Below are 10,283 nucleotides of genomic sequence, written 5' to 3'. Positions count from 1 at the left end.
TTCCATGTTAATTATTTTTAAAATTATTTTTATGTTGCACCCTTAATTAGTACTTTCCTTTTTTATTAAAGACACGAATGTTTCTTACTCCCTTTTTTTATACGTCCCTTATTACCAGATTTTCATCCATCATTTGTTCGTCCATTTGCACATAAAATAAAAAATAAAATAAAATATGTTCACAATTTTAAAAACTGTTTACAAATAGTACAAAATGTTCATGAATTCAAAAAATATTTTTAATTTTAGAAAATGTTCAAAAATTTGAAAAAGTGTTCACAAATTTTAAAAATGTTCATGATTTCAAATATGTGCACGAGTTTTAAAAAATGATCATGATTTCACAAAATTGAGAGTGATAGTGTATTTCGATGATGCAACAAAATGTAACCATGGCCATTGAAGATTATGAAAAAAAAAATCTCCCGTTGCAACGCACGGGCTCTTTTGCTAGTTAAAATAAAAGTTGATGAAATAAAGCTACGGACATTGGCAGAGTGGTAGGGGTTGCATTGTGTAGCGAGTAGTTAGTGCTGTTTCTTGTTTAATTTAGTGCTCTTCCTTGTGTAAATGGACTCGTTTTCTTCTACAAAACTATGGTACACAACCTGCTGCGTACTCTAATTTTATTTTCTTGTGGAAAACCATGTGCAAAATAGCGTCAGGACGTATGCACCGAGATTTACAAAGACCAATTAAATCTCACCTATTCCTCAAGTCGAATTTCAACCATAAATACAGTATCCTCCCGGAACAAACAAACAAACAAGCGATGGGCCACAGTAGGGTGCTCATGTTGTCTCAACGGCTGCCACCCGAATCTTACCGGAAGTTGAAACAAAGTGTTCTACCAGTAGCACCCATGATGGAAAGTTGAGCAAAACCTTCATATATTTGCCTGAGTCTTCCTTCAGTGATTAGAGTTGCCTTCGTGCTTCATGCTCTGCGGGGAGAGAGTTTGAATCAGTGAAATATGCACACATGCAAATACGATACGTGCCTTCTTTTCAAATACAAGTTTGGTTGATATTTGCACAAACCAGTCTCCTAAAAGACCCGCCATGTACCAACTTCTTCAGCTTCTCTGCATCGGATTTAGCACGGTCCAAAGCCTGCAGCCATAAGCAAACCATCAAGACATAATTCCATAGCGCTTTCATTTACGGGATATTCCATGTTCAACCATTATCTTGTTTCATTAACATGATCCCTTCATACCACGTAATCTAACTCTCAATGTGCTTTTCGAAATTGGCGTCTGCTAGATGGGGACAATTCAAATTCAGTTCCATTCTCGCCTTTTAAAGCTTAAGTCGATAACAATTGGAAGATCATCATCCTTTGACTCGAGACTTCCCATGACTAGCAATTTGACTTACTATAAAGGCTTAGATCACACCTATTTAATCTCATGATTTTCAACATTTCAGTTCGTTATTATTTTTGTTAGCTTCTTCCTTCTTGCAAACTCAGGTGAACTACTAGATATCCAATTTTTTACCTGCCTTAAAAACATAATTAACAGCAGGTTAACATCATGATCATAGTCTCCTCTGTTCTATTATACTAAACCCACATTTGCTACTATAACTATACAGGCCGAAAAGGTACTGAATAATTGAAGTTTTGACTAAACCTAGCAAACTTATTGGATAACTGAAGTAAAGATTTTACAAGGTGTATAAAATGCTTTGATTCAGTGAAACAGTGTTTATATTTACCTGGATCAGAGACTCAACTCTACGCCTCATCCTGGTGTGCATGAATCCTTCAGAACACTGCGATACACCAAATAGCAGCAGTTGAGTGCTTGCAATGTTATGATAAGATACCACTTATGGTGGTAGCTATGTATATGTAAAGCAGAAGAAAAGTGTTTCACAAAATTGACATCATGCTGGAGCAGGCTTAATAAAACTGTTCCCAGTTGGTTCCAAGGCTGGCTAACCCAAACTAGCTTAAATCAGAAAACCAGCTTGTATTTTCCTACTTGTAAAATGTAAAGGTAAGATTGATGGGAAATCTGCAAAGTGGCTACTGCTGACTGGTTCACAGCTATTTCAGGGATCCACGAACTTGATAAATATGAAACCAGGCCATGAAAACAAGGGCGTTACCTTTACATGGTAGCTTACATAAGCATGGAAGGTTAACAAACTCCAAACTGTTTTGTCTAGCTTTCTACCCTCAACATGCCGAGGGAAAACAACTGCCATAAAGAAAGGCTGTGAGACAAATTTATATATTTTTATTTTTGAGGGTAGAAAACTGATATCTTGGAAGAATATGAAAAACTATTGCCAGAAATACACATTACCAAAAGTAACAAAACCAGCATTTGCATCAAGTGCATCAGCATTCACGCCTTTTAACTCAAGAGGTGGTACTGGAGACCACATACAGGAAGGGGCATTGTTAAGTGCAGCAGTCCGCCTTGCTTCTACAAATTCCTACACATAACCATCCCAAATTTTAAGTACATTCAGCAGAGTGCTCCCAGGAAATTGTGGCTTACCAAACGGCTTTGCATAAGATAGTTATGTAAACATTGAAATTCACCAAATCTTCAAACTCATGAATCTGGTACGGCAAATATATTCATTAATCATAAAATGACAGCAGTGCTGAAAGACTAAATATCAGTCTAACATAGATGAACATAAAAGGTCCAAAGAAGAAACTGAAGCCACAAAAGCTATAAGTGTCCATAATACCTGCAAAAACGAAGTTGCTAAGACAATATCAATCGAATCCTGGAACCTCATTGGGTATACAACCGTAACTTTGTCTGCCTGGGAAAAAATAATTTCATCGAGTGAATATGCAGAAGATACAATTACGAACCGACACTAAAAATCAAATACACAAATAATTTGAAATAATAAAATATGTCTACCAACAGATTCACAAAGCAGCCAGGAGTTAGTAGCCACAAAACGGTGATGTTTCAGTGTAATATACCCAGATTTGAGATGTCTAATCTGAAAGTCATACCTGGGGAGCAAGGAAGAATGATTCATTAGGACGGTGAACAAGGGCAACCAGCTTATCCACGTTAGGAGCCACTGTCTTTGAAGCTAGATGCCTGAGCAGAAGCTTCAGCGGTGCACCCAGCACAACCTCTCTCACAGATGCAATTTGTGTCAAGACAACATTCCGCTGCTCTGGAACATAAGAAATGCAATAGGTAGTTAGATGGCAATTTCAACTGAGAGCATGAACTAGACAAAATAGAATGTTATGATTCGGGCAGGCTTGACCAAAACCAAAAAATTGCAGATTGTACTTCAACCAACTCCCTTGTTCCGAAAAATAAGCAATTAATCATGCAACCAACAGTGTGATTGGCCCAAGTACGGGAAAATCACCAACAATGAAAAACTAGTAAAGAGGCTCGGCATCATTATGACACCACAAACTTAAAAATGCAAATGAGTTGACTTCAGTGGAAAGATAGAATTGATATCCAGAACCCATTACTGAGCTCCTGCAAACAAAACTATAGGAAAGTTAAGGTTTCATATTAACTAAGGCGAGTTCCACATCCCTTCCATTTAGGCATTTTCACACACAAAAATAAAACTGCTTCCATGATCTAGGCAAACAACATCTGTGTCCGAGTCCTGGGCAAACAAGTGTGTAATACAGTACATATCTGACGTATTTCTGAAGATTATAAACTCCAGGGTATCTACATCTACATTTTTTTTTCGAACCGGGCATTTACCCCTTTCCATTACTAAGAACGGAAATACAAACCAGTTCAAGATAACAGGAGGAGATATCTACATCTACATGTGAAAAGATGAACTTGTTTCCAACCATCACTTGCACTAAAAGTATTATTTTGCCCATGGAGAACATCTAAGATAGACACCACCAGCTAATGATCATGTAGCACAACAAGACAATGATAACCTTGGAAAGGGAACTCTAGAACCTTCATCTGTCGGAAGCTTTGTTAAGTTTATCTTCATTGTGAGATCAAAGCAGTCCTTTGGAGGATCAAGAATTTGAACCACTGCCCCATAAGCCGCCTTTATAGCATCAATAGCACCAAGAGGAAGCCCGTCATACAGAATAGCCTCAGGAGGTGCAAGGGGCAATGCCACTGATAGCACCATTACCTTCGGATTCCTCATTGAAAACTGCAACAGAAGTCTAATGTCCATCAGTATACAGAGCATAAGCTGACCACTGGTTGCAAACAATAGCAATGGAAGCACTCCACTGTTTAGCAAATATAACTTTACTTTCAGCTTGCAATTGCAGTGCTTGAAGAACAGCATTGTCAGGATTTACATAATAGGAAGTTAGACAGCAAAGAAACCCACACTAGCACACCAAAACTTCAGTACTAAAGACACAAACATCAGCGCCAGGTAATTTAAATAAAGCCGGAATGCGGCTTCTTTAGCTCAGATTTGTTCCTACTATTACCCCCCTACACACAAAATAAATGACCTTAAGACAGCAAAACGAAATGGGCATTCAGATTCGACAGGAGGATGCTATGCACTAACCTGGACATGATACCGCACATCGTCGAACTCCACCGTGTGGCAATCGATGTCCACGCCCTTGTCGCCGCTGCAGCGCGAATACTCGCATGAGCCACATGCGATATACCTTCTGGGTCCACGAAGAAAGATCGGCTGAGCAGCGACATACCTGACGATGCGATCCTTGAGGATCTGGAGTAGGAACCTGGATGGGGACTGGAGCAGTATCATCCTCTCCTATCCCTTCTCCTGGGAACCAGCCCCGCTCGATCGCCCCTACCGAAATATGACCGGAGGCGCGGCGAAAGAGGCGCGTCACGGTGGTGCGGCCGCGCGCGCCGGAGCTTCCGTCGGCGGTGGTGCTGCGCAACCCCGATAGATCTTCGCTTCTGGGGGATCGCCGGCCGCCGCGAGATGCGATTCGGAATGGGGAGACAAACGGGCAGAAGGGAAAGAAGAAAAGTGGACAAGGAGCGGAGGTGCAAATGTGGGAAACCGAAGGGGCTTCTTTGCAAAAACTGTCTGTGCCTTCAGCCTCAGACTGAGAGTTCCGCCAAGATCTGCCCTCCGATGTAGATCCGACGGCGTGCTAAGTACCCAACTATTTTTCCGGAATAATACCTGCGGTGGCCAAGCCGACGACTCGGTGCTTCTCCGCTCTCAAATGATCGGCGGCGGCGGCGGACGCAGCCGGCGGCGCGGGCGCGCGTCGGTGACCCTGCCCTCGGGCCCCGCCGCGAGCCGCACTGAGAGCTCCGTCTCCTGCTGGTAAGGCAATCCACACGGCCTCTCTCTCTTCTGTCCCGATTTCTCCCCAGCTAAACTTACCCAATTCACTCGATCTAAATCAGCTTTGATTTAGCTTTCTGTTTCGTTGTCGTCATTTTATGTTAGTATTAGTACAGAAAGTGGCTGTTATGCTCACTTATTGTGCCCATGCGAACTTCAGGTATTGTGAGTACAAAATTTATGTCTTCAACGACATGATATTCAATTTGGGGTGGAAACATGCTAGGTATGCTTTATCTTAGCCCTTGAAGTTTTTATAACTCTGCATTTTTTCTCATTTGTGCAAATTCCACATAGCTCCGATTTTCCTTGGCATCTGTACAAAGATAAGTACCATTTACATTAACCAAGTCAAGTCATTGCATCTGTTTGCGACATTTCTTTTGCATGGCTTGAATCATATATCTATCTTACGACACACCCATGCTATCCACATGTGTAGATAAACAGTTAGTTCGACACATCAAGTCATTTTGGAAGAATTTTGTCCACACACCACACCAAAAGTTAAAATATGTTCTGGCAGATCTGGCATGCTAAAGGTCGATGACAAATTTAGCACCTGATAGCAATGTTTAATTCCTATTTTTCTCTGGAAAACTTAAGCATATACGATGTACTTATTTTGTTGGCTGAGAAGAATATTCTGATAAGAGCCATCTTACTATGAAGATCACATAATTTCCCTTGTTACTCACAATTTAGAGCTTAGTCATTGATTGTACTTAAATTTATACCGAGTTAATTATTTTTTTGCAGATACACCAGAGCATGGTTTTCCTTAGGAGTTTATTTCTCTCTCGTTGCTTTAGTTGGTATATCTTTGGTAAGTTAACTCTCATTATTATGGCAAATAATGAAATGTAGTTGTTCCGATTATTATGTTTGTTCCAAAGTTCGATAGTATACCTCTGTGTCATGAATCTCACAATATTATGCCATGTTGCTGCTTAAATAATTTTATTTTTGACTTGAAAAATTTATGATACTTGCTGATTATGTGATATATTCATCTGTATGTGACCTTTTTATCTTGATACCTACTTCAGAGAGCAGATAGGGCACTGAGATTTTTCACTCAGTTCCCTGAATATTTAACGGCTATTTATGGTAACTAACATTCACATAAGTGTGTGAATAGAGCTGAAATTGGCGCCTCCGATAATCCAGATCCTATTCAGAAAATCATAGAAAAATGCTTTGTCTTCTTCATCCGCCAAAAGGGAGTTGGTTTCTGGTTTTCCACCTTCATGGCCTGCCTTTTCCACACAAAGATTTCATTGCAGCTCTAGTAGCCATCACAAAAATATTGAAATTGTTGCCTATATTAATAAATCCATTAATGCTGTTAATCTGTATCTTCCTAGTTCATTGGTTCCTGAGATGGCTACAGTAGGTAGTTAACATACCATTTCTATTCAATTTTGGATCGTTATATTGTTCTGTTGCAATTTTCAGTTGCTATTGTGGGATCCAATTGGTGCATTATATTTTAGACGCGGATCCATTAGCGCCTGGTTACCAAATATACTGGTGAGGAGACATGCTTCGTTCTTTCAATTTTTCAAATCAACCACTCAGCACGCATTTCACTCATTGTAGGCTCCCAGCTTCAGCGGATCAATAATGGACACCTCAATCATCATAGCATCAACAATCTTATCTATTGCTTTTCATGAATTTGGACATGCTATTGCAGCTGCAAGGTCTATCCCTCATCTGCCCGTGCACCTTTTTTGTGAGATGTGTTGCCTGTGCTTAAATGTATCTTCCGTTCTTTGATACTCTAAAACTCAGAGTGTTGTTTCGTAATATTACTTCCACCTACTAATGGTTTTTTTGGCACACTATTGAATTGCTGGTATGTTCATTGCTCAATATGCTACAGCGAGGGTGTACAGATGGAATATGTTGCAATATTCATGGCTGTACTTTTTCCTGGGGCATTAGTTGCTCTGAACTATGACCTGCTTGAGAATCTACCCCTCTTTTCAATGCTTCGGATATATTGCGCGGGAATTTGGCATAATGTTATAGTAAGTTATCCTGATTTGCATGAATTAATTTCAAAGTCTTCCCGCAAACATCTATTTTCAATATGTGTGGTATGCCATGCTAAATTATAGAGACCCTTAGTGCTCAGATAAAAAGAATCACATGTAACTTGTATTCTTGCTGCAAACATCTATTTTCAATATCTGTGGTATGCCATATTAAGTTGTAGTGACCCTTGGTGCTCAGATAAAGAGAAGCACATATATCTAGTATTCTTGCAGTAACGAGGACATCAAACAAGAACTAAGAACAATTAGCTTTATGTTGATTGGCATAAGATACAATTGGATGCCTCAGTTAGACGATTGCCCAACAGATATTGGAAATTTAGTATCCTACAGTGGGTAATCATGCACTAATATCCTCATACTGGTAATAAATAGATTTATCCCTACAAATTTGTTGTGGAATATATTAGCATGTATATGTCTATAGTAAACCATTGGGAAAAATTTCCTTGACCGAGACATCTAATAGCTGATTTTGGTCTTTACTAGTAGGTTGTTTTACCATACATTTCTTGGTATACTTTATGATTAACCAGGGCCTGAGAGGTATGAAGTATGAACCGGATAACAATAATTGCTTGTATAATAATGATAGTTGACATCAGGTCAGAGAAGTGTGACACTAGCTAGAAACTTCTGCATGAGCATTTAAGTACATGATGATACAGATCAAGGTGTACTGGATTATAAGCTTTGTATACCTTACCATCTGCACACACTTCCAATCTTAGATGTGGCACCATGGAGGTTTTTAATTGTATACTTGTATACCTTACCATATTTTAGAAGTACCATTTCTGCAATATTCTCATAAGCCTCGTAATGATGTAGCTGTTATGATTTCATGTTAAATAGTTTTGTGCAGCATGTGTGCTGATGGCATTATTACTTCCTTTGGTCCTCTGTCCTCTCTACGTGAGTGGTGATGGACTTATTGTAAGTCTGTTTCCTTTCACTTCTCATCATTTTTTATCTCCACAATCTTGAGATTCTAAATGGCTGCATAACAGGTCATGGGAGTCCCACAATCATCTTCTCTGTCAAGGTCATTGTCTGTTCATGATGTTATCTTGTCTGTGGATGGTCTGAACATAAGAAGAACTGACGATTGGATGAAAATGCTGGCTCAAGGCACTGTAGAGAAAACCAGTAGTCATGAGTTTCTTGGTGGTTCTCAGAGCTATGGTGCTACTAATTCTGGCAAAGGTTATTGTGTCCCCAACTCATGGATGGATGCAAGCAAGAATCTCTGGCAGATAAATGACAAGCTATCTTGCCCAGATGAACTGATAGTGTTTGGGAAATTTTCCTGTAATGGCTCCGCGTATTTTCCTGGGACTGACAAAGTAAGTGACAAGAAACAAACTGAGGACTTGTATTGTTTGATTGCAAAAGACGTAGTTAAACTTAAAAAATGTGGAAATGGATGGCGTGGTACAGAAGATGATGACAGTAACTGTACCTGTTTGGAGGTAAGATTTTTGTTGCGAGTATTACTACAATGTCATAATGAATTTGGAGTCTTCATGCATAATCTTGAGGAATTTTTCCCTTGTAGTAACAGTAATCCTTTTTGTATGATTTACCAACTGTGTTTTTTATTAATGCTGGCAGGAGGAGTACTGCTTGGTACCTGTTCTTACCCCTGGGTTTTCATGGATAGAGATCTCCTACGCCAGGCCATATTCTTTGGAGTGTTTACAGAAAGAAGGAAATTTTTCGTCATCACATGCTACAAATGATAACTTCGGTCCGAGTCCTTGTGGGGGAACCTTTGTTTATGTTGGTGATCTGTCATCGACAGCAAGTTCTGTTAAGTTATCCCCCTACAGGCCCCGATGGGCATTCTTCCTTCTTATTGCAGATGTTCCCTATATCTTGGAAAATTGTTTAAGTTGTTTGCTTCATGTGTCTGCGGCATTGGCTGCCGTTAACTGCCTACCGGTAAGTCCTTCATTTACTGAACTTTTCTTTGATATTGGGATTACCGTATATATTTCTTTTTTGTGCATACGAAACAAGTTGGTTTTTGGACACTACTCTTCTCGTATACTCCCTCTGTTTCTATATCTCTCTCCAGAACTCCACATGCATACTCACCGAGGGTATTAAGAAATCTAAGGAATTCAGGACCTATAAGTTACAGCAACTATGTAATCCTTTTCAACGCATAAAGTAGGGGTAGGGAGTGAAAACATTTCAATAACTACACCCTTGATTCCCTAAATGGACAACTATTTTGAAACAAAGACCCACAAGGGCAAAGAGAGATACTATAACAAAACAGAGGAAGTACTTTGGTCGTCCGGTTTTATAGTTGCATGTCTTCAGTTTGAACTTAAACATGTTTGCCTACTGCGTCTCAAGAGACAGGAGTACTCTTCTGGTACCTAACCATGTAAAGGATGAACAGGTATACTTTCTAGATGGGGATGCGATTTTGGAGACTGCCTTACGCTACGTTGCTTGGTTTAACCGGAGACAGCAGCGGGTGATTATTAAGGTCTGCCGCTTTCTGTGGACCGTCCTATCCATCATCATGTTCTTAAGGTTCTTATATTCCATGACAGTATATTATGGCTAATGTACAACTCCGTATCATGGGGTTCTCTCTAAATTATCCTTGCAAGAATTCATTAACATAGTAGCAGTCAGCTGTATGAGAGATATCACAAAACTGGCCTGCAAGATGCCTCGTTATGAAACAATGGCACTCTGACATTGATAAAAGTTGATTCAATATGGCCCCTTAGAAATAGTACAAGTACTTCACTACATTCCATGTGCAAAATTTTGGATAATTCCACGGCTTGTAGGAATTTTGGAGACAAGGAATAGAGTGGGTATATTAGGAGCTCAGTTCAATACCCATAACTGTCAATCTTTAGTAGAGTATGGGATTTAGTGCAATTTATTGGAAATAAATAAA

General features: G+C 39.6%; 2 protein-coding genes across 3 annotated transcripts; one reads left to right on the top strand and one right to left on the bottom strand.

Annotated features, from left to right (window-relative positions):
• Positions 1 to 609: 609 nt before the first annotated feature.
• On the bottom strand, positions 610 to 5,000 carry LOC123061625 (actin-related protein 2/3 complex subunit 2A). Its single transcript, XM_044484804.1, has 10 exons — positions 4,672 to 5,000; positions 4,524 to 4,590; positions 3,941 to 4,148; positions 2,995 to 3,164; positions 2,715 to 2,792; positions 2,318 to 2,450; positions 2,118 to 2,209; positions 1,722 to 1,778; positions 1,041 to 1,112; positions 610 to 943 (listed from the first exon to the last, which is right to left on the bottom strand). The coding sequence occupies exons 1-10, from the start codon at positions 4,731 to 4,733 to the stop codon at positions 911 to 913; spliced, it is 972 nt and encodes a 323-aa protein (XP_044340739.1). The 5' UTR covers positions 4,734 to 5,000; the 3' UTR covers positions 610 to 910.
• A 77-nt stretch (positions 5,001 to 5,077) lies between these two features.
• On the top strand, positions 5,078 to 10,129 carry LOC123061624 (membrane-bound transcription factor site-2 protease homolog). 2 transcript variants are annotated; one of them, XM_044484802.1, is made up of 10 exons: positions 5,078 to 5,270; positions 5,452 to 5,517; positions 6,051 to 6,117; positions 6,750 to 6,824; positions 6,894 to 6,997; positions 7,180 to 7,327; positions 8,210 to 8,290; positions 8,365 to 8,826; positions 8,969 to 9,298; positions 9,768 to 10,129. In XM_044484802.1, exons 1-10 carry the CDS (start codon positions 5,167 to 5,169, stop codon positions 9,936 to 9,938), a joined length of 1,608 nt encoding a protein of 535 aa, XP_044340737.1. In that variant the 5' UTR covers positions 5,078 to 5,166; the 3' UTR covers positions 9,939 to 10,129. The 2 variants fall into 2 exon arrangements, with proteins under 2 accessions (XP_044340737.1, XP_044340738.1); XM_044484803.1 differs by lacking the exon at positions 8,210 to 8,290.
• Positions 10,130 to 10,283: the final 154 nt, after the last annotated feature.

This window comes from Triticum aestivum, chromosome 3A (genome assembly GCF_018294505.1).
Source record: "Triticum aestivum cultivar Chinese Spring chromosome 3A, IWGSC CS RefSeq v2.1, whole genome shotgun sequence".
Lineage (NCBI taxonomy): Eukaryota > Viridiplantae > Streptophyta > Magnoliopsida > Poales > Poaceae > Triticum > Triticum aestivum.
The sequence above is the reverse complement of the archived record's forward strand: the minus strand, read 5'-3'. Positions and strand labels throughout refer to the sequence as shown.

Bases quoted from the DNA above. Each gene is read 5' to 3' on its own strand.
- LOC123061624 (XM_044484802.1), top strand. From the start codon at position 5,167: ATGATCGGCGGCGGCGGCGGACGCAGCCGGCGGCGCGGGCGCGCGTCG. The intron at 6,118-6,749 runs GTAAGTTAACTC...TGCAATTTTCAG, and splicing joins CTTTAGTTGGTATATCTTTG to TTGCTATTGTGGGATCCAAT. The intron at 7,328-8,209 runs GTAAGTTATCCT...CATGTTAAATAG, and splicing joins GAATTTGGCATAATGTTATA to TTTTGTGCAGCATGTGTGCT.
- LOC123061625 (XM_044484804.1), bottom strand. From the start codon at position 4,733: ATGATACTGCTCCAGTCCCCATCCAGGTTCCTACTCCAGATCCTCAAG. The intron at 2,451-2,714 runs GTATTATGGACA...GGTTATGTGTAG, and splicing joins TAGCAACTTCGTTTTTGCAG to GAATTTGTAGAAGCAAGGCG. The intron at 944-1,040 runs GTTTGTGCAAAT...CTCTCCCCGCAG, and splicing joins GCGGGTCTTTTAGGAGACTG to AGCATGAAGCACGAAGGCAA.